This window comes from Lepidochelys kempii, chromosome 20 (genome assembly GCF_965140265.1).
Source record: "Lepidochelys kempii isolate rLepKem1 chromosome 20, rLepKem1.hap2, whole genome shotgun sequence".
NCBI lineage: Eukaryota > Metazoa > Chordata > Testudines > Cheloniidae > Lepidochelys > Lepidochelys kempii.
In genome coordinates, this window is record NC_133275.1 from 444,294 (window position 1) to 468,402 (window position 24,109).

The window sequence follows — 24,109 nt, forward strand, 5'->3', positions numbered from 1 at the left end:
GGGGTAGCAGCTCATGTCAGACATGGGGGGGCAAGGGGTAGCAGCTCATGTCAAATGGGGGGGCAAGGGGTAGCAGCTCATGTCACACGTGGGGGGGCAGGGGGGTAGCAGCTCATGTCGCGGGGGGGCAGGGGGTAGCAGCTCATGAACACATGACTTACGAGGAGAGGCTGAGGGAGCTGGGATTGTTTAGTCTGCAGAAGAGAAGAATGAGGGGGGATTTGATAGCTGCTTTCAACTACCTGAGAGGTGGTTCCAGAGAGGATGGTTCTAGACTATACTCAGTGGTGGAAGAGGACAGGACAAGGAGTAATGGTCTCAAGTTGCAGTGGGGGGAGGTTTAGGTTGGATATTAGGAAAAACTTTTTCACGAGGAGGGTGGTGAAACACTGGAATGCGTTACCTAGGGAGGTGGTAGAATCTCCTTCCTTAGGTATTTTTAAGGTCAGGCTTGACAAAGCCCTGGCTGGGATGATTTAACTGGGAATTGGTCCTGCTTTGAGCAGGAGGTTGGACTAGATGACCTCCTGGGGTCCCTTCCAACCCTGATATTCTATGATTCTATGTCACGGGGGGGGGGGGGCAGGGAATAGCAGCTCATGTCGCGGGAGGGCAGGGGGTAGCAGTTGATGTCACGTGGGGGGGCAGGGGGTAGCAGCTGATGTCAGACTGGAAGGGCAGGGGGTAGCAGCTCATGTCACACGGGGGGGATCAGAGGGGGTAGCAGCTCATGTCGCAGGGGGGCAGGGGGTAGCAGCTCATGTCACGGGGGGGGCGGGGGGTAGCAGCTGATGTCACGCGGGGGGGGCAGGGGGGGTAGCAGCTCATGTCACGGGGGGCGGGGGGTAGCAGCTGATGTCACGCGGGGAGGCAGGGGGTAGCAGCTGATGTCACACGTGGGGGGGCAGGGGGGTAGCAGCTGATGTCACGCGGGGGGGGCCGGGGGTAGCAGCTCATGTCGCAGGGGGGCAAGGGGGTAGCAGCTCATGTCACGGGAGGGCGGGGGGTAGCAGCTGATGTCACGCGGGGGGGCAGGGGTAGCAGCTGATGTCGCGCGGGGGGGCAGGGGTAGCAGCTGATGTCGACGCGGGGGGGCAGGGGGTAGCAGCTGATGTCACGCGGGGGGGCAGGGGGTAGCAGCTCATGTCACACTGGGGGGGGCAGGGGGGTAGCAGCTGATGTCACGCGGGGGGGGCAGGGGGTAGCAGCTGATGTCGCGCGGGGGGGCAGGGGGTAGCAGCTGATGTCGCGCGGGGGGGGGCAGGGGGTAGAGTCACGGTGGGAGGCGCGTGGGGAAGGAGCCCGTGGAGGGGCGGAGCGGAGGCGAACGGAGCCGGGCGGACCCCGGCGGACCCCGGGCTCTGCCCCACGAGCGGGGGCGGGAGGCTGGGGCAGGAGCGGTCGCAGCAGGGCAGACTCCCGGGTGACGGGGCTGGGCGGGAGCCAGCGGGCACCGGGCGGCGGCCGCTGCAGGCTCGCGTGTTCCCGGGCCCGCCTGTGTCCGCGAGGGGACCCGGAGGCTCGCGAGCTGCAGCCCGCCCAAGCCCGACTCCGCGCTGCCGCGCCCGCCCGCTCCCTGCACCGAAGCAGCCTCGGAGCCGGGTGCCCTGAGGGGGGGGCTGGAGAGCGCGGCCCCCCCCGGAGCGCGCCCCCCCAGAGCGCGGGCCACCCCCGGAGCGCGCCCCCCCCCAGAGCGCGGGCCCCCCCCCAAGCGCAGGGCCCCCCCCCGGAGTGCGCCCCCCCCAAGCGCAGGGCCCCCCCCCGGAGCGCGGCCCCCCCGGGAGCGCGCCCCCCCCCAAGCGCAGGCCCCCCCCCGGAGCGCGCCCCCCCCCAAGCGCGGCCCCCCCCCCGGGAGCGCGCCCCCCCCAAAGCGCACCCCCCCCCCGGAGCGCGCCCCCCCCAAAGCGCCCCCCCCCCGAAGCGCGGCCCCCCAAAGCGCACCCCCCCGGATGCGCGCCCCCCCGGAAGCGCGGCCCCCCCCAAGCGCGGCCCCCCCCCCGGAGCGCGCCCCCCCAAAGCGCACCCCCCCGGAGCGCGCCCCCCGAAGCGCGCGCCCCCCCCAAGCGCGGCCCCCCCGAAGCGCGGCCCCCCAAAGCGCACCCCCCCCCGAAGCGCGGCCCCCCCGGAGGCGCGCCCCCCCCAAGCGCGGGGCCCCCCCGGAGCGCGCCCCCCCCCCGGAGCGCAACCCCCCCCGGAGCGCGCCCCCCCAAGCGCGGGCCCCCCCGGAGCGCGCCCCCCCTGGAGCGCGGCCCCCCCCCCGGAGCGCGCCCCCGGCACAGGCTGAGCGGTTTGGAGGAGGCCCCCTCGCCGCCGCCGCCGCCGCCCCCTCAGGCGGTATCCGGGGCTGGGCATAGCGGGCGGGGGCGGGGCCGTGGTGCGGGCACCAGGGGTGCCGGGGTTTCCGCAGGGGCGGGGGATACTGAGCTCTGAGCCCCCCCCACCCCGCGCCGGGCCCGGCCCGGAGCATCAGGGGGGCACGTGGGACTGGGGGCTCCGCTCTGCGGGGGGGGGGGGGGGGGGCCTGTGACCGTGCACGTGACTGGGGGGGTCACGTGCCAGGCGCCCTGTGGCCGGCTAGGCTACTGAGCAACGCAGGGACAGGCAGAGGGGGAGACAGCCCGCGTCACTGCCCCAGCCCCCCAACCGCCATTGGCTCCCCCATCGCCCTGCTCCCCGCCCCGCCCCGCCCGAGGGGGGCAGACACCCACGGAGACTACAGCCCCCAGCATGCACCGGCCTAGAACGCCCTGCGCTACGGCACCTGACTTCCGCCGCCCGGCTGGGAACACGTGACCGGAAGGGCGTCGCCTCTTGGGAACGGTGACCGGGCTGAGGGCGGGGTGCGCGCGAGGCGTCCGACCCGGAACTGCCGCCGACCCCGGCCTCCGAGACGCGTCCTCTCGCAGCGCGCCCGGCAGGAGGTGACGGTCGCGGGGGCTGGGCCCGCCCTGCCGCTCGGCGCGCGGGGGGTCGGGTCGGGTCGCTCCGGGCGGCGGCGGGAGGCCGCGGTCGGTGTGCGAGGCTCGGGGGCCCGCGGCCATGGGCAGCCGGGCTGCTCCCGGCCCCGCGGGGACCTGCCGGAGGCCGGCCGGCTTCGGGCACGCCCGGGCTCGCCGCGGGAGGGGACGAGCCCGGGCTCGCCGCGGGAGGGGACGGGCCCGGGCTCGCCGCGGGAGGGGACGGGCCCGGGCTCGCCGCGGGAGGGGACGGGCCTGCGCTCTCCCGGGCGAAGCGCGTTGGGCCCCGCGGGCTCTGGCCGCCAGGCCTCGGCGGGCCGCGGCACCCGCGGCTGAGACCGGCCTTGTGTTTTCCAGGGGACGAGCATGGCCTCCGCCAAGCAGCTCGCGGACTTTGGGTATAAGGCCTTCTCCGGCTCCATGATGCTTCTGACCGCCTACGGGGGCTATCTCTGCAGCGCCAGGGTTTACCGCTACTTCCAGCGCCAGAAAGCCCTGAAGCCGCCTGACCAGAACCAGCTAAAGACAGGGGTCGTTGAGGACTGAGTCCTGCTCTCTGGCCGGCTGCCTGGCCAGAGGCTAGGTTGAGATTACGCCTGCTGCAGTAACCAGGTAGCACGTGCAACCCTTCCCGATCACAAATGAGGGCTAGCTTAGATCACTTGGGGTTTTCCTCAGGCACACTACCGTGTCTGGAGATTTTCTGCACTAGAGAGACGTTACAAAGTAACTCTGTGTAAGCATCTGTTTTGATCACGTGATTAAATATTTTACTTACTTCTCCTCTTGTCAGTATGTGACTAGAACCACCTGAGTGGAGGAGTAAGTCAGTTAAATCAACATCAATACACAATTTTACTCAAAACCCCGGGCGGGGGGGGGGGGGTGTCTGCCTTGATGCCATTCTTCTAAAATTATCCACTTCCAGGCCAGCAAACTGAATAGCCGCAGGTTGAGGGAGACTGAGGGCTTGTCTACACTTAAAAACACTGTAGCTGTATCCCTATAATGCTTCAATGGAGACATTACCTACACTGATTGGAGGGGTTCTCCAGGCAGCATAGGTAATCTACCTGAGAGGCAGTAGCTAGGTTAATAGGACTATGTCTCAACTACTGCAGTAAGTTGACCTATGCTACGCATGAATAACGTAGCTGGAGTTGACATAGACTCGTAGAACTGGAAGGGACCTCGAGAGGTCATCTAGTCCAGTCCCCTGCACTCAAGGCAGGACTAAGTATTATCTAGACCATCCCTGACAGGTGTTTGTCCAACCTGTTCTTAAAAATCCCCAATGATGGAGATTCCACAATCTCCCTAGGCAATTTATTCCAGTGCTTAACTACTCTGTCCGTTAGAAAGTTTTTCCTAATGTCCAACCTAAAGTGCCCTTGCTGTGATTTAAGCCCATTGCTTCTTGTTCTTAACCTCTGAGGATAGGACAATAATTTTTCTCCCTCCTTGCAACAACCTTTTATGTACTTGAAAACTGTTATCATGTCCCCTCTCAGTCTTCTCTTCTCCAGGCTAAACAAAACCAATTTTTCCCTCATAGGTTATGATTTCTAGACCTTTAATAATTTTTGTTGCTCTTCTCTGGACTTTCTCCAAATTGACCACATCTGAAATGTGGTGCCCAGAACTGAACACAACCTAACCTAACCTCTAACCTAGTTAGAGCGGAGTAGAGCAGAAGAATTACTTCTCGTGTCTTGCTTATAACACTCCTGCTAATACATCCCAGAATGATGTTTGCTTTTTCTGCAACAGCATTACACTGTTGCCTCATATTTAGCTTAGCAACTGCGACCCCCCAGATCCCTTTCCACAGTACTTTTTCCTAGGCAGTCATTTTCCATTTTGTATGTGTGCAACTGATTGTTCCTTCCTAAGTGGAGTACTTTGCATTTGTCCTAATTACTTCAGACCATTTCTCCAGATCATTTTGAACGTTAATCTTATCCTCTAAAGCACTTGCAACCCCTTCCAGCTTGATATCGTCCTCAAACTTTGTAAGTGTACTCTCTCTACCATTATCTAAATCATTGATGAAGATATTGAACAGAACCGATCCCTGCGGGACCCCACTCCTTAAGCTCTTCCAGCATGACTGTGAAGGACTCATGATTACTTTCTGGGAACGATTTTTCCAACCAGTTATGCACCCACCTTATAGTAGCTCCATCTAGGTTGTATTTCCCTAGTTTGTTTATGAGAAGGTCATGCGAGACAGTATCAAAAGCCTTACTAAAGTCAAGATATACTACATCTACAGCTTCCCCCCCCGCATCCATGAGGCTTGTTACCCTGTCAAAGAAAGCTATCAGGTTGGTTTGACATGATTTGTTCTTGACAAATCCATGCTATTACTTATCACCTTATTATCTCTTATGTGTTTTGCAAATTAATTGCTTAATGATTTGCTCAGTTATCTTTCTGGGTACAGAAGTTAAGCTGACTGGTCTGTAATTCGCTGGGTTGTCCTTATTTCCCTTTTTATAGATGGGCACTATATTTGCCCTTTTCCAGTCTTCTGGAATCTCTCCAGTCTTCCATGACTTTTCAAAAATAATTGCTAATGGCTCATATCTTCTCCTTAAGTATTCTAGGATGCATTTCATCAGGCCCTGGTGATTTGAAGACATCTAACTTGTCTAAGTAATTTTTGACTTGTTCTTTCCCTATTTTAGACTCTAATCCTACCTCATTTTCACTGGCATTCACTATGCTAGATGTCCAATTGCCACCAACCTTCTTGGTGAAAAACAAAGAAGTTTTTAAGCAGCTTTGCCATTTCCACATTTTCCTTTGTCTTTCCCCCCTCATTGAGTAATGGGCCTACTCTGTCCTTGGTCTTCCTCTTGCTTCTAATGTCTTTGTAAAATGTTTTCTTGTTTCCTTTTATGTCCCTAGCTAGTTTGATCTCATTTTATGCCTTGGCTTTTCTAATTTTGTCCCTACATACTTGTTTGTTTATAGACATCCTTTAAGAAAAGGAATACTTGTGGCACCTTAGAGGTTAACAAATTTATTTGAGCATAAGCTTTTGTGAGCTACAGCTCACTTCATCAGATGTATTCAGTAGAAACTCTGAAACCAGTCATCCTTTGTAATTTGACCAAGTTTCCACTTTTTGTAGGATTCTCTTTTGAGTTTTAGATCATTGAAGATCTCCTGGTTAAGCAGGGCGGTCTCTTGCCATACTTCCTATCTTTCCTACACAGTAGGATAATTTCCTCTTGTGCCCTTAATAATGTCTCTTTGAAAAACTGCCAACTGTCGTTCAATTGTTTTTTCCCCTTAGACTTGCTTCCCATGGGATTTTACCTACCAGCTCCCTGAGTTTGCTAAAGTCTGCCTTCTTGAAATCCATTGTCTTTATTGTACTGTTTTCCCTCCTACTATTCCTTAGAATCATGAACTCTACCATTTCATGATCACTTTCTTCCTGGTTGCCTTCCACTTTCAAATTCTCAACCAGTTCCTCCCTGTCTGTCAAAATCAAATCTAGAACGGCCTCCCCCCCTGTAGCTTTCTCCACCTTCTGAAATAAATTATCCAATACATTCCAAGAACTTGCTAGATAAGCTGTGTCCTGCTGTGTTGTTTTCCCCAACAGCTGTCTGGGTAGGTCAAGTTACTGCAGGGTCTGCACAGTGCGGAGGTCGAGGGGAGAAATTCTCCCACTGACTTACCTTACTCTTCTCATCAGGCATACAGTACAGGGGTCAACTTGAGAGCGAGCTGCTGTTGATTTGGTGGGTGTTCACTATACCCATTAAATCAATCTCAGAGAGTGGAGTCTGGCTGTACTGTAGATGTAACCTAGGAGAATTCTCCCATTGACCTAGCATTGTCTACACCAGGAGTTAAGTCAGTTTAACTGCATTGCTTGGGGGGGGGGGGGTGGATTTTTCACACTGCTGAGTGAGTTATACTGACCTAATTTCTTAGTGTAGACTCAAACTGAGGAAGTGGAGAACAAATTTCTGGAACAGCTTTGGACTGAGTCCTGCTTCCAAGCATATTAGATTTTGTAAACAATAGTTTCACATCCACGGTAAAGTCTTCCAGTCACCAAACGATCCAGAAATGCATGAATTTAACAGTTGTGTGTCCTCCTCCCCATGGCCAGATGCTCACTTCCACAAGCTTAGAGTTTCATTTCAATGTTAGACGGTTCTGGGGACAGGCTTGAGATTAAAAGTAGAAAATAGACTAAGCAAATTCCTACAAGAACTTTCCTTTAGTTGGAAAAAAAAATTATGGACAGTGGAGTTTGCTGTAGATTTTGGTCTCAACACCAAGCCTAACAGACAGAGGGCCTGGTGCAGTCTGAACTTTGCTTTGGACTGTTTTATCTCAATGCTACTAGAGTAACAGTGCTATAAAACAGGTAAGCCACAGCTGCTAGTGTTTCCTTAATAGTAATTGCAGGATGTGTAAGTATTTCTCAAGACAGTATGAAGTGGAAGTAGGTTTGGCAAAGGCTACTTGGAAAAGTATTTGGCCATACTAGACATAGTGTACCTTGCTAAACTTTCACTATGTGTTCTACTCACATACATCTGTAGCAAAAGAACCCTAACTCTGGGGCAATTTAGGGACATTGAATAGAAATTATTGGAGCTAGGAATAATGAATATTCATGGAGGTAATGTGTCCAGCTTTGCACACAGTGAATAATTTTACAAAATGTTTGTGAAGAGCCTGTCACTTGATTAAAGCTCGTTTGACCTATAGTCAGAGCACCATAGCTGGCACTTAAGTGAAGCACTGAATCTTAAACACTATTCTCTCTCATTTGAGACAGCAGTCCCTACTGGCACCATGCTGCCTAGAGTATTAGGGGGGTTCACTAGTTCAGGAGCAATTCAACAACTTTCTGCAGTGTATAGGATTTCTTTCTTATATGCTAAACTTGCTCAATAGAATCATAGAATATCAGGGTTGGAAGGGACCCCTGAAGGTCATCTAGTCCAACCCCCTGCTCAAAGCAGGACCAATTCCCAGTTAAATCATCCCAGCCAGGGCTTTGTCAAGCCTGACCTTAAAAACCTCTAAGGAAGGAGATTCTACCACCTCCCTAGGTAACGCATTCCAGTGTTTCACCACCCTCTTAGTGAAAAAGTTTTTCCTAATATCCAATCTAAACGTCCCCCACTGCAACTTGAGACCATTACTCCTCATTCTGTCATCTGCTACCATTGAGAACAGTCTAGAGCCATCCTCTTTGGAACCCCCTTTCAGGTAGTTGAAAGCAGCTATCAAATCCCCCCTCATTCTTCTCTTCTGCAGGCTAAACAATCCCAGCTCCCTCAGCCTCTCCTCATAAGTCATGTGTTCTAGACCCGTAATCATTTTTGTTGCCCTTCGCTGGACTCTCTCCAGTTTATCCACATCCTTCTTGTAGTGTGGGGCCCAAAACTGGACACAGTACTCCAGATGAGGCCTCACCAATGTTGAATAGAGGGGAATGATCACATCCCTCGATCTGCTCGCTGTGCCCCTACTTATACAGCCCAAAATGCCATTGGCCTTCTTGGCAACAAGGGCACGCTGCTGACTCATATCCAGCTTCTCGTCCACTGTCACCCCTAGGTCCTTTTCCGCAGAACTGCTGCCTAGCCATTCGGTCCCTAGTCTGTAGCGGTGCATTGGATTCTTCCATCCTAAGTGCAGGGCCCTGCACTTATCCTTATTGAACCTCATCAGATTTCGTTTGGCCCAATCCTCCAATACATCAAGGTGAGAGAAGTTTACAGAGCAGGAGCTGCTGTTTTAGAGAAATGCAGAAAAAATGCAAGTCAAACAAATTTCTGAAGCTTTTTTTAATCAGATAAGAGTAAACAATTGTATAAAATAACTCAAATTTCTGAAGTTCTGCACATGATTATGACACTCAGGTGTCTTCCATTGCCCCTGAAGTACCATTGAGTAAAGAAAGAAGCAAAGCCTCTGCTGTCCTGATTTCCAAAGTCAGTGGTGTGGAAAGGCAGCTGCAGCAATGCTCACTTCTGTCTTTAAAAACACACAGGCAGGGCTGCAATCTCTGCCTGTGTGGAAAGTTAATATAACCCACGAGCATTGCTCCATCTTTGGCTAATGTCCTGTCTTATAAATCTCACCAACCATAGCCTGTAACTCCTGTAAAAAAGTCTTAAAATTCACATGAGCTGCAGGTATGCATGTGCTGTGATATTTCTCTAAATTAAGGTCAGGCGTGCAACATTTTTTAGGTTGTATTTAAGACTTTGGATGGGCATCAAATACCACTTGGTCCGTCTTAACAGCACAGATTATAAATTATACTCTCTTTAGCACATAGCATCCCAATGGCAAGTTAAAACACTCTTTGTCCATCACAATCCGATTCAATGCATGGCTGTAACACAGAGTCACAGCAGGACTGATAATTTATAAATGATTTAAAAAACCCTCTGTGCTACAGCTTACAGCATGATGTATCTGGGTGATACCAGACCACAATCTAAATGGATCCTGGAATGCAGCAAGAAAACATACTGAACTTGCACTGGGTCAAGAAACATTTTTGGAATGGTACCTTAACCAGTCCACAGTCAATGTCCATCCCAGCCCAAACTCATTCCATCAAGCTTGAGTTGATCCTAGTAAAAACCAGTTTGTCACACAAAAATACTTTTGCAAATAATATTAGAGATGGGACTATTAAATACAAAATGGCTTATATTCTTAAAAGTTAAATTTGCATCTTTGTTTTTGCATTAGTAATTGGCTCGGTTCGGTCCCTTCTGTGGTGTGAAACCTTAGACTGGTCTGGATTGTGCCCATCTCAGAGTTGATGGATGTTTTTTGAGGGAAGGGGTATCTTGATTAAAGATCACTTAGGAATGTGGAGTGCAACACATCTAGATATTTAGACCCAAGTCCATGTTTGCTGGAGGCCTCCCCCAGCATTACTCCTCTTCTGCCCATTGGGCACTAGCCACATGACCATTAATCCGATTGGCACCATTGCTTGAAGTGCTGAAGATTCCTTTTGTGCTATTTGAAGTCATGTCGTCCTCTTCAGAACTGCTCTCTACATCACTGCGATCATCTTTTGATACCTGAAAGTTTAAAATCAAAGGCAGAGGTGGAAGAAAGATTACAAATTCATAGGGAACAGCTATTTGAGAGGTCTTGTCTATCTGATCAGTTTCCCCCGTATTAGATTCTTTGAATTATTTAAAGTTGAACCCCACAAGTGGGACCTTCCAACCACATATAGGGAGCATGGTACAGAATTCAGAACAGGGGACCAAGTCAAGAGATGATGATGATGTACAGCTTTGGCCAAGCTAACTTTTGCACTTCCAGTTCAGTATTATAGCTCTCTTCACATGGATGTGTTGAAGTGATTTCAGATCCATGGAAGGAGCCCATAGCAATATATCACTGTTTGATACTTCTTCCAGTAGCTAAATTATAGCACAGATTATAAAGGATGCCTTTCCAAATGGCAAATTAGAAATATTTGTTTTAGTACTAAATTATGAGTTACCAGCTTGTTCAGACACCTTTTGGTAATCAGTTTTAGTTTCTAAAGGGATGAGTTTGTTTGTTTTTAAGGTTTGCTCAAAAGAGTACTGATGTTTTATTTCAAAAAGGAACTGGCCCCATTTAGCACATCACCATTTGTATAAGATGCTTCCCTCTTTAGAGCCTGTTTACAGAGAACTACACAGTGGGTTAGTTATCTAAGGCATCAGTTCCCAAACTTTGATTCATGTACCACCTTTGTAAAAAGTTATTGTGAAGTGCATTGATGAAACGTCAAGCGCATGTACCACCAGTGGTATCCTGACCACATTTTGGGAACCCCTCTTCTCAGGAATGGGTGTACACATCAAACTCTTAATTTGTGAGCCAAAATACATTTGAATGGTGGTCTGTAGAAGGGAAAGGTTAATTTACAGTCATGCAGATGACACTAGGAATGCAGAAAGCATCTATAACCAGAAAGCCTTTATAATTTACATCTCTACAGATGGCCACTCTTAGGTCTTATGATCATAGGATCTGTCTAGTTTGCATGTGAAGCTTAGAATCCTCCAAAATCTCTCCCCGTGCTTTACAAGGTATTGGCCGGGGAGAGAGTTTGATGTACAATTTCAGAACAAAAGGAGTACTTGTGGCACCTGTGCCTAACAAATTTGTTAGTCTCTAAGGTGCCACAAATACTTTTTTTTTGTGAATACAGACTAACACACCTGCTACTCTGAAACCTGAAATGTCAGGTTTCAAAGTCTGAAGACTAGAGAAGTCAGCCATGCAATTTCATGGTATTCGCTCCTTAAAGTTTACCACAAGGGGGCAGTGTATCATCAGTATAATGCCAAATGATGCATGACAGTGTGAAAGAGAAGGTGGGTGATGAAATATCTTTTATTGGACTGACTGCTGTTGGTGAAAGAAACAAACTTTCAAGCTCCACAGAGATGACCAGACCTGATGAGCAGCTCTGTGGAGCTCAAGCACTTGTCTCTTTCACCAAAAGCAGTCAGTCCAATAAAGGATTATCTCATCCACCTTGTCTCACACATCCTGGGACCAATACAGCTACAACACTGCAAACAACAATGCGAAAAGCTCACTAACTCAGATTTAATCATACACAAGTAACCCAGTAACTGGTTAAATGCCACGGCTATAAAGGCATGGGTGCTGCAAGAGGTGAGCTGTCTCCCTATTTCCCCATTGCCTGTATAGAGCACTTCCCTACCCTTGCACAGCCCAAGACAAGCTCCCTGTACCTGTGAGTCTGGAACTAACAGCCCCCAAGTATACGGTGGGCAAGCAGTTTCTCAGTGACTAACACATTCCACCAAAGATCAGGATCAGGATCAGCCCTGCCTACTCTGAGTTGGCATACAGACTCAGAGAGCAAGTTTCCTGACAAATGGAAAAATCTGGCAGAAAGCCAGTGCCAGTTAATGATTTCCAGGCTGGGTTTCACCAGGCCAGCTGCATGTGCAAACTTAACCTAGGAGGTGCCAAAACCCCTCTGCAGCTGGAGGTTCCCTATCTTCCCCTACCATACCCCATTTTAGCAATTCAACTGGCCAGGGAAAGGAAACAGAAACCCCTAGATGTTATTCTGCTTTAGTCCCACAGTCATTTGAGAAAAGTATTTTTCCACCATCTGGTTTTTCTTAAGTGAGAACTAAAGATAATTCTCTGTGTTGCTATAGCCCCCTCCATCCATAGATCTCCTCAGTGTTACAAGCACTGAAACAGGTATCCCCTTTTTATACACTGGCCAACGACAGTCACACAGCCAGTTTGCGGCAGAGTTGGGAACAGGCTCTCAGTCCCTTGTTCTAGCCACTAGACAAACCAGCACCTTAGGTTCCTGTGATCTGTAACCACACCTTGTTAACCTGGGTGCAACTCACAATGAGGCAGGCAGTTTAAAGGAAGCTGCAAAATGCAGCCTATCTGAAGCCAAACAGCTTTTCAGACTCTCAGTTTTGTATTTATGTCTTAAAGCTCAGAGAGAAAGAGACACACACATGGTCCACTCTACAAGCAACAGCACAGATTACACTTACATGCAAGGGATGAAACTGTCCAGCTCCAATCTGGCACAGAGAAAAGGAGTGAGAAAAGAGTGGAGAGTACAGAGGCAGGGTCTAGTCCTTTCCTGGCTAGGTCACCTGGTCAGGAGAGAAAAGCAAGGAGAGGAGAGAGATATAGACCTCCAGGTGTGGGGACAGCTACACGGACAGATACTGTACTGGGAAACTAGCAGCAGCCATGGAAGACAGCAACAAATGATAATAGACCACACACACACACACCTTGCAACATGCTCCTTCCCCACCCCTCAGAAGGCCCTCCCCCCAACAGACATTGCCAGAGGACTGCTTCAACTATTCCTTTAGGCTAAACAAGTTCCCTACAAACAGACCAGCCCAATAGTCTATAGGCAGTGAAAATGCAATCATGAGTGGGATTCAGGCTTAGTTCCCAAACAGCTAGGGGGGCACAAACATCTGTTACTGTCTAGCTACCCCTTCTGGTGGAGGATCAAACAGCACTGCCTGGCTCTGAAGGAAGCTGCTTCCAGCCATGACACAAATGGGTAAAAATGGGGAGCAGGATCCAAGATAATTGAAGTACTCCAGCCTTCAGCCACTGGCCTGAAAACCACTGATTCAATAGGGAGGAACTTGACAGCAAGCTATTCAGGGCCTGTTACTAGTCAAATGCATGTGAATTTGTCTCTTCCACCCACCCCGGTGCCTGGAAATCGTCAACTACAGGCAGCAGGGGAAAAGAAACTGTGCTAGAAGCCCATGGATTGTGTCTGGAACAAGCATCCCTCTTCACAGAGCACTTACCTAAAAGCCACAGCTTGAAATTTTCCTTCTGTTCCTTGGATGTCCATCAGAGCCAGAAGGAGATAGTTCAGGCTGCCTCCCTGTCATGTCTTTCAAGGCATATGGAAGGACTTTGCATCACTGTTACAAGGATCATGTCTTTGGTGATACAGAGTCGCTCCTCCATAAGCAGACCTGGCAAAATCCTGGGAACTCCAGTATAACCCCAAAAAGCAGCACTAGCATCAGAGTACAGGCCAGTAACAGCTCATCTAGGCTTTGATGTGCTGGGGACAGGACAGCAGCTCCAAAAGGCAAGCTCCAAGGCCTTTTATTTTTATTCTAGGAGTTGGCTGGGGTGGCAGACAGGCCAAGAAATGCTTATCTTTGAGTGAAGTGGTGCGACAGGCACGAGCGCCAAGTCAGAGAGCACAGTATGCTCTTAGGACGAACACTAACTGAACTACACTTATACGTACCGCCTCTCTGAGGCAGCTGGGCCTGCAGCAGAGAGCAGCATCTTCCCCTCTAACACGAAGCGCTGCCGTCCACACCCTTATCCATCAGGCATTCATTCTAACCAGAACATTCTGCAGGCTGAAACTGGACACTATAAACAGAGTCCCACTGGCCCACTGTCAGCAGGTCCCACTACATTTCCAGTAGCCTCCCTTGCCATCCTCACCTGGATTACATTGTTGCACTGTTGGGATATGCACCGACAGTCCTAATCCTGGGTTATTACTGTAGTGAGCTCCAGATATTGAGCTCACATCACCCTAGATGTCGGTAAGGTTGGATTTTGTAACATGGACAATTTCCCCAAGATATTTAGATGCTCCTAATGGCAGCTCCAGATTAAACCAGGGAGCACAACCTTCCCCGCCTCGTACTGCATAGAGAGTGATTGGTCTTCAAGCTGCCACAAGAGGGAAGGCAAAAGCCTTGATCAAGTTACCAGAACAAGCAGAGCAACACACAAACTGAACTGCAAGATGTCATTAAAGCATTTGAACAGGCCAGACAGCATTATTCACTTGCATGGCCAGACCATCAAAAAGCGTGTGCCTCCCAATGTAAACACTTGGGCCACGTGGGTGCTAGAGCCTGCCAAGCCTAACTGACCAGGACAGCCCTAGATGAAGTTAGTCACTCACGGAAACAGCAAACCTGCTACCCTCACCTTGGAGCCAGCACTGGCCTCGCTGAACAATGCAGACGTCTCCCTCTGATTTTCAAACAGATGCCCTGATCACCTCAGCGCTTATGAGAGAGAGAGAGAGAGGAGCCAGCCCAGCCACAGGAGCCCTTACCTTTCCTCGCAACAAGGCCTTGTAGGCAATGCGAATGATGAGACAGGACCAGATGATGTGCAGAACCTGCAGGGTTACCAACAGTCCATTGAACAGCCACCATGAAGGATAAGGGCCAATCAGCTCCCAGCTCTCAAACAAGGTAGTATTCAAGATCCTAAAAGAAAATCAAGGAGCTTGTTGGATTGGCTGCTTTGCTGCTTGACTAGAATTCCCAGTTTTCAACTCTGAACTGAGCTGACTGGGCAGACACACAATAGGTATCTGTCCCATTTAAGCTTCTATTGCTTTGCTCTTTTCATAGTGTGATGCCCCTGATCTACTGTCCCTTGCACAGTAGAGAAAGGCCTGAAGCTGGACTTGAGTTAAAGTCCCTTGAACTAAGCAGCAATAGGAGAAGATGTGGAGACTCAGAATTTAGGTTAAATATAAAAATCCACTCTCCACCCTCTTCTCCAGGGTACGATCAGCATTCACAATGGCGTCAGAGGGAGAGATGGCAATTGCTTGGATCACCAATGCTGTTTTGGATGTATACATGGCATTGAGTGGAGAGATGAGCCTTATTCACATGCACAGATGATCTTGACCACATGTAAAGGTCAGGAATGCCACCTGGGGGCTTTGAAGAATTTTTGACAGTGAAGCTGCTGTTCCCTTACTCCTAGCCATTTCCTCTGTCCCTTCTCCCAAGTCAAAGGAATTGAAAACCAACTAGTGGGTCAAAACCAGGTCCTCCTTGAAGATGGTTATGGAATTGTTCTCTTCACTGGGATTTATTGGCAGTACTTAAGGAATTTAATAAAGCAGTCTGATTGTTTATAAAGTAGTCACTAGGGTAGATTGCGGAGAGATTTTTTAAAAGATCAATGCTTTCAGCATTTATTGAAAAAGTGAGAAATTAACTTTCAGGAAGGGAATCCAGAGCCTTAGTTGCAGTTAAAAATAATGGTTACCTAGGCAGCAGCTTGTGGTGGAATCAGCATGCAGTTTCATGTCATTATACCACTGATCAGGGAAGGGAACCTGTACTAAGTGGAATAGCATAGCAGCTTCAGATGCAACTGGAGACTCACAAGTTCTCCCTCTGAAGCTGAGGAATTACATTACAGCCAGTGGAAACCACATTCAAGATTTATAAGACACATTGAGTGACAGGGTGGTCTGCATCATGGCAGACAATGGAGTGAAGAGCAGAGAGAGGATTGCCTCACTTGTCAGTGGAAAGCAGTAACACCCGCCCGTCTGAAGAGAGCATAATTTGTGGCAGGCAGAGGGGACCGACATTTTCCCTATCTAGACCCTTTTATATTTGTTTGGAGCTATACAAAAATTAAAAGGGATGCTTTTCCAAGGGCCCTTGGTGCCTCTGCCTCGGGGACAAAACTAAAACTAAATAGGAGCTTATCCTACCCCAGAAATACATCCCAAAGAGATGGAAAGTAGGCCCTTGCTGTTTACAAAATAAGGATGTAGGACCATGACAAACCCAGGTGTAGCAGACCTTAGAAGACACCTTCTCTAGGAAAACAAGACGTGGATAAATACAATGATCAGCAACAAGATCCCACCAAGCCTGACTTTGTCCACGTGGAGGGGAGGGGAATCTCATTACGGAATGATTAATTACAAACAGCTACGATTTCTAAATTCAAAAATACCCCAATACCTATTTCAGGCTCTATGCAGCTAGAACAGGAGTCAGGGCAGACAATCTGAGACCAGCAGGAGAGGAGCTAGGTACTTCGGATGACCATAAAGAAGTGCGTCACAAACAGAACCTTGCCTCAGAGAGGATATGCCTCACTGGCATCTCAATTTTTACAAGATCTTCTCAAAAGACATTAAACCACCTTTGGTTCTGTGGGTTCGTCTACACCGGGACACTCAGGAAAGTTTGGACAAATTTATTAATGATATGAAGTTAATGCACACTAAATTGCTGGGTAAATGCTCTCAGTCGGAAGTAAAGTGGCCTTTACTGAAGCTTAACCCTCCAAATCCACAAAGGGTTTAGGGGTGCTTTAACGTCAAACCTTTATTTTATTCATCTTAGTTCCCTGTGTAGACAAGCCTGATCTGTATAATGTCTGGGAGTTACTGGCTGGGAGAGTAGGCTGCAGTTGGGGGTGGCATTCAGCTGCACTTTTTGACTCTGTGCTCACACTAGGGGTGCTCCTACTCTAAGTACATGACAAAACATGAAGAAACCACTCTGACAAAACCTCAAAGCTCTGCTCCTAAGCAACATTTAGGAGGGCTGCAGCTTCATGCTGAGGGGCTGCCTGTAATGAGCGAGAGGATCCCTAATACAAAGACTGCCTTTAGAGGAGGGAAGGAACAAATACTTGACTCTATTCAGAAAGATCCAGGTACTTACCAGAAAGGGTAAATACCCAGTCGCGTGACTATGAACACAACACCAAAGAGTATGAAGGTGGCATCACACAGGCGCTGGTACTTAGCATAATTGGCCAGCTTTGCAGCCTGAGAAAAAACACAAAAGTGTTAAAACAGCATTCACCAGACACAATCATTTGATCATATGGAAAACAGTGCTGGAGCACTCAAGCCACTAAGTCACCAAGGAGTTTGGAACATTTAAGGACTATTATCAACTTGGGAGATGTCCTGGGGGAAAGCCAACAGAGTGGAATCAGCAGTGTGTATTTTTGGGACATCCAGCCTGGATTGTGTGTGGAGGGTGAGGGGTGAAACAGGAGAGGCTAGGTTTTATCCTCTTGCCTCAAGAGTGTGCTCCTTTGTCATTAGGGATGCAAAGCTCAGACAGGAAGCAGCAGGCAAAACTTACCTCTAAGAGGAAGTCTGAGGCATCATGTAGACATAGCACCAGAGTTCCCACCCGCAACATGTTATTCATATAGGAGAATGTAATGAGTCCAATTGTAGCCAAGTGATGGACAAACATGATCAGGAAATCCTGAAAGGGGAAGATGAAATGTGAGGGATCTTTGGCAGCCAAATGATCACAGACACTTATAACAGGGGCACCACGACTGACAAAAAAAGGGCCATATGGTTATTTTAGGTCAGACACTCAAGCTCCTTGTTTGCAAAAAGCAGAGCAGATTTCAGCCACAATCATCTTTACTTGGGAGGTGCAGACCACAGACACTACAGGTCCCAGCATGCCGCATCGGGATTAACAGTTTTGCTTCAATCAAGATGGAATATTGCATGCTGGGGCCTACGGTAGTCTCCTTGGGCTGCAGCTCCATAGCAAAGATAAGTACATCTGCAGGCCTCACTGTAAAACTCCAGAGGCCAACATATGGCCTGCACTTTGACTCTCCCTGCTTTGGGATGACTGCATTGCTAGCATATGTCTACACGGCAAGCAGCAGTGAGTATCAGAGCCTGGGTCTACAGACTTGAGCTGTGGCACTATAAATAGCTCTGCAGACATTCAGGCTTGAGCCCTGAAATCCAAGGAGGCGGGTGGGCTTCAGAGGCTGAGCTTCAGCCCAAGACAAAATACCTACATGGCTGTTTTTACTGCCATAGTCTGTAGACTTGATGCTACAGGTTTCTGATTGCCATGTAGATGTATCCCTAAGGTCTACTCTAGAGATCACTGACCTGAGTAACAAGAAATAGACCTGCTATTACTGCTATCAAGTGGGAAAAGCCCACCAGAAGTAAGGCAAGCAGAGGCCATGTGTGGTCCATGCATCAGGGCCTGCCTGGCAATACAGTAACAGCAAATCAGTCCATTAAAATTCTACAACACATACAATTTTCTGACATAGCCCCCCAATACCTATGTCCTGCATTTGCATCTTTGTTAAGGCATTTCAAGCGGGGAATTAATCAACTTCTGTAGTGCTGAATTCTTTATTAAAATGAATAGAAAACAATGCCCCAAATGCTTCTCTCTCTCCATTTCTGCGGCTGCAAGATCTACCATAGCTTGCTTGACTTTTTGTATTTCAGGACAGAACAAATCCAGAAGTTACAGAATATTTGGGGGGGGGGGGGGGAGAGAGACGGGACGACAAAGTCAATACAAGAATTGGGACAATTTTCTACTTTACACTTTATAGAGCAAGAGTAATAAACCGCTGGTTTCCTCTGAACTGTCGGTTTGTTTTCCAAGGACAAACACTAAGCCAATGGCTAAAACTCGGCAGAGTGGAATTAGATTTTAGTGATCATGACCAGCCATCATTCTGCTATTCACATGGATGAAAAGTCACTTTCCAAATTCATTTTTTTAAATCATTTCTACCATCTTTGCCCCATGGTCATCCTGTTCAGTGAGGCATTCAGTTGTAAAGAGAAGACTGGAAATCTTGTCCTTGATTTTTAAGGTAGAAATAATTCCCACATCTTTTGGAGGTGGTGGAATCTCCTTCCTTAGAAGTTTTTAAGGGCAGGCTTGACAAAGCCCTGGCTGGGATGATTTAATTGGGGATCGGTCCTGCTTTGAGCAGGGGGTGGGACTAGATGACCTCCTGAGGTCCCTTCCAGCCCTGATAGTCCATGATTCTATGATTGCTGCTCAACTGCAAGTGAATGTCACAGCTCCTGAAAATGCCAGTTAGCACCAACTTTTATCCAACTGACCTGCTTTGGCACTAAGGTACCCATGAGTACTCGCTCTGAATTTACAATATGGAGATTTGACTTATATATATATATATATAATATGTATATACACACACACACACCTCATTTGGGATTGTCACCATTTTATGGATACTAATGACCAGTCAATGTAAATATAGTAGCCCATGAGACCTTTTATTATCCAAAGCTCTCAAAGCATTTTAAATACATTAATGAGCATAGCTTCACACCACCCACAGCAGTATTATCCATATCACGTTAAACATGAGGAAAATGAAGTTCAGAGGTAAAACACCTCACCCAATGAGACACAAATTAGTCAGTGGCAAAGCTAGGAATAGATCTATCTGTCCTGGGTTTTAACCTCCACACAATAATTTCTCTCACGTAGCCATGAAACCTGGGATTTCCCAAATCAACCTTAACAAGGCTCTTTTGTATAAGCCCTTTAATGGATCAAGACCAGGTTTAGTTAAACATGATTGCTACTAAATCAAACTTCACTGTTTAAACAAGTTACGCAAAAAGGCTTGGTTCCTTCAAGTAAATAACTTCTCATTTGTTTCTCTAATCAACAATCCTTGTACTTGTGGAACCTTCTGTGGCTCCATTTTAAACATTTATAGTACCACTGTTTACATTCTATAATTTTAAGGATTTGAAAAACAGTGTCAGGAGAGTTTAAAGTTGAGATATGATTTTTTTCAGACTCTTGTCTCCCTGCCTGAATTTCATATTGCCCCAAGACCAAACACAGTGAAAGTGGGTAGGGATGAGGAATTCAAGTATTTCTTGGGGCTCTCCCTGAGTTCTTCAGTTGAATTAAAGTAACACCCAGGGACATGCTGAAGACTAGAAGACACTCACTACAATGACCTGTGTGCCACCACAATACGTTGGGAATGTACTCCAGGAGCTCAAGATTATTCTTGCACTGTCCCTCATTTCAACATTACCTGGCTGTCAGCTTCTCTTCCTCTGGGACACAGGCCATTTGTCCCACTGCTGTCCCATCTGCGCCAGCACTGGCAGATAAGCATGGTACATAGGGACACTGGTCCCATGCTGTACTCATCTCTTCCCTACTTCAGTACAGATCATTTTCACTCCCGCACCGCTGAACAGCATTGGAGCTGTTCGTTCACATCCTTCATTCTTCCCCCTTTCCCTAGCCACCAGACTTAACATTAAGACTGAACTTCGCACTGTTGCCTGCAGCTGCGTACCTCTAAACTCCAGGTTCATTTGTTATTTGGTTCTCCCCTTAGCATTTGCTTACCCTACAATGTGGGAGTCACCTACCAATTTAATCACAGTTGAATCTGCACTAAGCATGGACCAGTCCCAGCCCAGCCCTTTGAAAGGGACTGTCTTCCCTTTCCTGGTGATGAGGAGACAGTCACTTGGTGACAAGATGCCAGCATGGGGCAAGTGCACATTCTGAATGCTGAATGGCCTGGGACAGACACATGGCTTCTCTCATTACATGCCAAAGAAATGATTATGCAGAGATCAGATGCCTCAGCAAGCTCCTCACTTGTCCAGGACATGAAGCAAGTTCTGAACATTACCAGCAAGGACAGCACTACTTGAAATCCTGAGCTATGCAATTCAGATACTAAGCATCAGAATCAAGAAGGGAAGAGTCTGCATGCTAACCTAGAGCCAGACTTCTTCATGGGGGTTCAGGGAAGAGCAGCCAAGCAACTTCCCAATCTGTTCAACAAAACCTAGCTGCACAGAGGGAAAGACAGCCACTTGAGGGGCAGTTAACAGCAAGTATCTCTGACCAAAAGAATTGACAGTTCAGAGGCCCGTAGAAACAAAAGGTAAGTAGATCCAGTTACCCAGGCTTTAAATATCTGACTGCGGGAGAAGACCTACTTAGATTGTTGATTTAGCTTCTCTGGGAATAGTAACCCAAGTAGTAAGAAAAAGGTTTTTACTGACTCATTGACCCTGACCTAAGGAGGGTCAAAGTGTTCTGTCTTGTCTGACACTGTTTTCTATGGGCTGAGTTTTACTGGAATAGTTTGCAATTTCACAGTCTACCATTGGAGCAAGGGTCCACTAGCTGGGCTGTTTTCAAACAGACAGTGGGTGAGGTGCCCAACATAGGTGCCAGCAATCAGGCTAAAATGAGACTGCAGCATCTGGCCTTTCCTCCTTCACAATAACGGGTAGAGCATCATGGCCCTTGGAAGAAGCCAACAGGAAGGAGGGCTGATATAGTTCTAGAAACTTGGGCACACTTCTTACATAATTTTACTCACACAGGCAGCCGACTCTCAAGAAGCTGTCAAGGTCTGTCTGTGGCTCCTAATGAGCTAAGAGCCCCATCAGAGTTTAATGAAAGGTCTTTTAGCAAGGGCCCTATCCCCAGTGTGAATGAGGTCATGGAGAGTCCAAACCACTGAGATTAATTTTATCAATTGAACTCTGATGGAAAGAAACATTTTACTTTGGGAGGGGCCCTTGTGGCAGGTTTAACAACTTCTTTTTTCCTAGTAGGGATGTAAAATATTAACCGATAAGCATCAGTCTTATTGATAATGTATTCGGTTAACAATTAAACTCAGCTGCCAGCCCCGGGCACCTGTGGTCCTGGCTGCCGGCCCTGCGTGCCCAGGGTCCCAGCTGCCCAGGGCAGCAGCAGAGCCCCACATAAAATGTGGGGGTGCTGGAGCACCCCCCACACCCATCGTTCCCCACCTATGTTGTGAACTCCTTAATGGTTAAACATTTAACTAATAGACTTTTAATAGTTTAAATGGTTACTTTTTGAAAATGCTATTTACATCCCTATCTCCTAGCTGCACCCAGCCTCCACATCTTGGGTGGGGAGTATGCTGGAAGACTCATCTCGTAATCAAACCCCATGATAACTTCCTCTGACCTTGTTGAGGCTGGTAATATCCACTGCAAAAGGGGTATTAATAAAGTTACCCTACCTGCCAAGCTGTCTCAGGAAACCTTTGTTTTCTAGGTAATGCTGTAGATAGATGGAGAGTGAGTCTCTACCCAGGGCAAAAGGCCAAGATAGAAGCAGAAAAAACCCATACATAAAACTTCTCTCCCCTCCCATAATACCCATCTGCAGCACCCTCTTTCCTCCACAATACCAAGCCTACTCCCCTGGGTTCTGTCTCCCGCCCTATAATACTCCAGCAACAATTGCTTGATTTCCCCCATTGTCAGATGAAGCTTCTGGCCCTCCCAGCAAAGTGTCTGATAGGGACTGTGTTAGCACACACTGAGCAGTCCACTCCCAGTTTAAGTGACTGGGCCCAAAATGCTACATAAAGAATAAGAACAGGTAAGTAAAACTGACTAAACAACATGTGAAACTGATCACTCTTATTTTCACTGTGTGAAGTGCAAAGACTAATTAGTGTTAATAGCCAAAAGTAAATTAGATGACAAAACTAAAAAGTAAAGTTATTAGCAACAGCTTTCAGAGTAACAGCCGTGTTAGTCTGTATTCGCAAAAAGAAAAGGAGTACTTGTGGCACCTTAGAGACTAACCAATTTATTTGAGCATAAGCTTTCGTGAGCTACAGCTCACTTCATTGGATGCATACTGTGGAAAATACAGAAGATGTTCTTATACATACAAACCATGAAAAAATGGGTGTTTACCACTACAAAAGGTTTTCTCTCCCCCCACCCCACTCTCCTGCTGATAATAGCTTATCTAAAGTGATCACTCTCCTTACAATGTGTATCATAATCAAGGTGGGCCATTTCCAGCACAAATCCAGGTCCCCCCCCCCCCCCCCACGAACCCACTCTCCTGTTGGTAATAGCTTATCTAGAATAGAGACTGGGAGTGGCTAAGTCATTATGCAAGGTAACCTATTTCCCCTTGTTTTTTCCTACCCCCCCCCCCTCAGACGTTCTTGTTAAACCCTGGATTTGTGCTGGAAATGGCCCACCTTGATTATGATACACATTGTAAGGAGAGTGATCACTTCAGATAAGCTATTACCAGCAAGGGGGTGCGGGGTGGGGAGAGAAAACCTTTTGTAGTGGTAAACACCCATTTTTTCATGGTTTGTATGTATAAGAACATCTTCTGTATTTTCCACAGTATGCATCCAATGAAGTGAGCTGTAGCTCACGAAAGCTTATGCTCAAATAAATTGGTTAGTCTCTAAGGTGCCACAAGTACTCCTTTTCTTATTAGCAACAGGAAATCTTCATTTAAGAAGTTATTAATTTCAACCTGATAGCATCCCCTTAGATACAGTACCACATTTCATACTGACATTCACAAATTATGGTGTTTCGTCCACCTTGGATGGAGTCTGAGAGACAGGATTCTTGTCACATCACATACCATTTATACACAATAAACAGCAATCTATTTACACACAGCCAGATTTCAATAAAAGTAAAAACCCATAAGCAAAATTTTAAAAGATTACAGTGAAAAGTGAAACTCCAGGCTGGCACTCAAACACAGATTTGATAGCATTTAAATGATAACATCTTACAAGATTCACTTCCTACCTTACACATTTACTCTCTCATGACTATTTTCTTGATAATTGCCCACTAATGTTCTACTTTTTCTCCTCCATCATAATCCCCTGAATTCAATCCCACTTCTTAATAAATCCTGGGTAATATTTTACAATGGCCAATCCCCGTTTATTTCTCCCAAGATTGCATAATGTATCTGTACTGATGGGGCTTTAACTGAGAAGCTCCCAATTTGAAATTTTATTTGACAGTGACCAGAATGTCTAAGGAAGTTGCCTCCAGTTTGTGCTATGACCATCTCAGCTTTGTGCTTTTCAGTGTCTGTTTGGTTCAACTGTTTGGATTTAATTTCTAATCAGATTCTGCATTTTATGTAGACCAATACTGACTTGCTAGCAGGGCTTCATCTTCTAGGAGT

The 24,109-nt window shown here is 47.9% G+C and overlaps 2 protein-coding genes across 11 annotated transcripts in view; one reads left to right on the forward strand and one right to left on the reverse strand.

Annotated features, from left to right (window-relative positions):
- Positions 1-2,774: 2,774 nt before the first annotated feature.
- COX14 (cytochrome c oxidase assembly factor COX14) overlaps positions 2,775-24,109 on the forward strand; it is a 40,142-nt gene continuing 18,807 nt past the window's right edge. For 2 of the 7 annotated variants that reach the window (XM_073318484.1, XM_073318485.1), the window contains exon 1: positions 7,375-21,035. Coding sequence is in view for 1 of the 7 variants with exons in the window: in XM_073318487.1 (XP_073174588.1) it covers positions 3,324-3,503 (180 nt within the window). In the remaining 6 variants the exon portion in view is untranslated. Of the gene's footprint in view, positions 2,922-3,314; positions 3,739-7,374; positions 21,036-24,109 lie in introns of those variants that run through there. The other 5 variants (XR_012155713.1, XR_012155712.1, XM_073318487.1 and 2 more) reach the window with 5 other exon arrangements.
- The window catches only part of CERS5 (ceramide synthase 5), a 44,198-nt gene continuing 28,860 nt past the window's right edge, over positions 8,772-24,109 (reverse strand). For 2 of the 4 annotated variants that reach the window (XM_073318481.1, XM_073318480.1), the window contains 4 exons: positions 17,429-17,557; positions 16,997-17,103; positions 14,617-14,773; positions 8,772-10,048 (listed from right to left, as the gene is read on the reverse strand). In XM_073318481.1, coding sequence (XP_073174582.1) covers positions 9,896-10,048; positions 14,617-14,773; positions 16,997-17,103; positions 17,429-17,557 — 546 coding nt within the window. In that variant the 3' untranslated portion in view covers positions 8,772-9,895. Of the gene's footprint in view, positions 10,049-12,532; positions 14,774-16,996; positions 17,104-17,428; positions 17,558-24,109 lie in introns of all 4 variants that reach the window. The other 2 variants (XR_012155711.1, XR_012155710.1) reach the window with 2 other exon arrangements.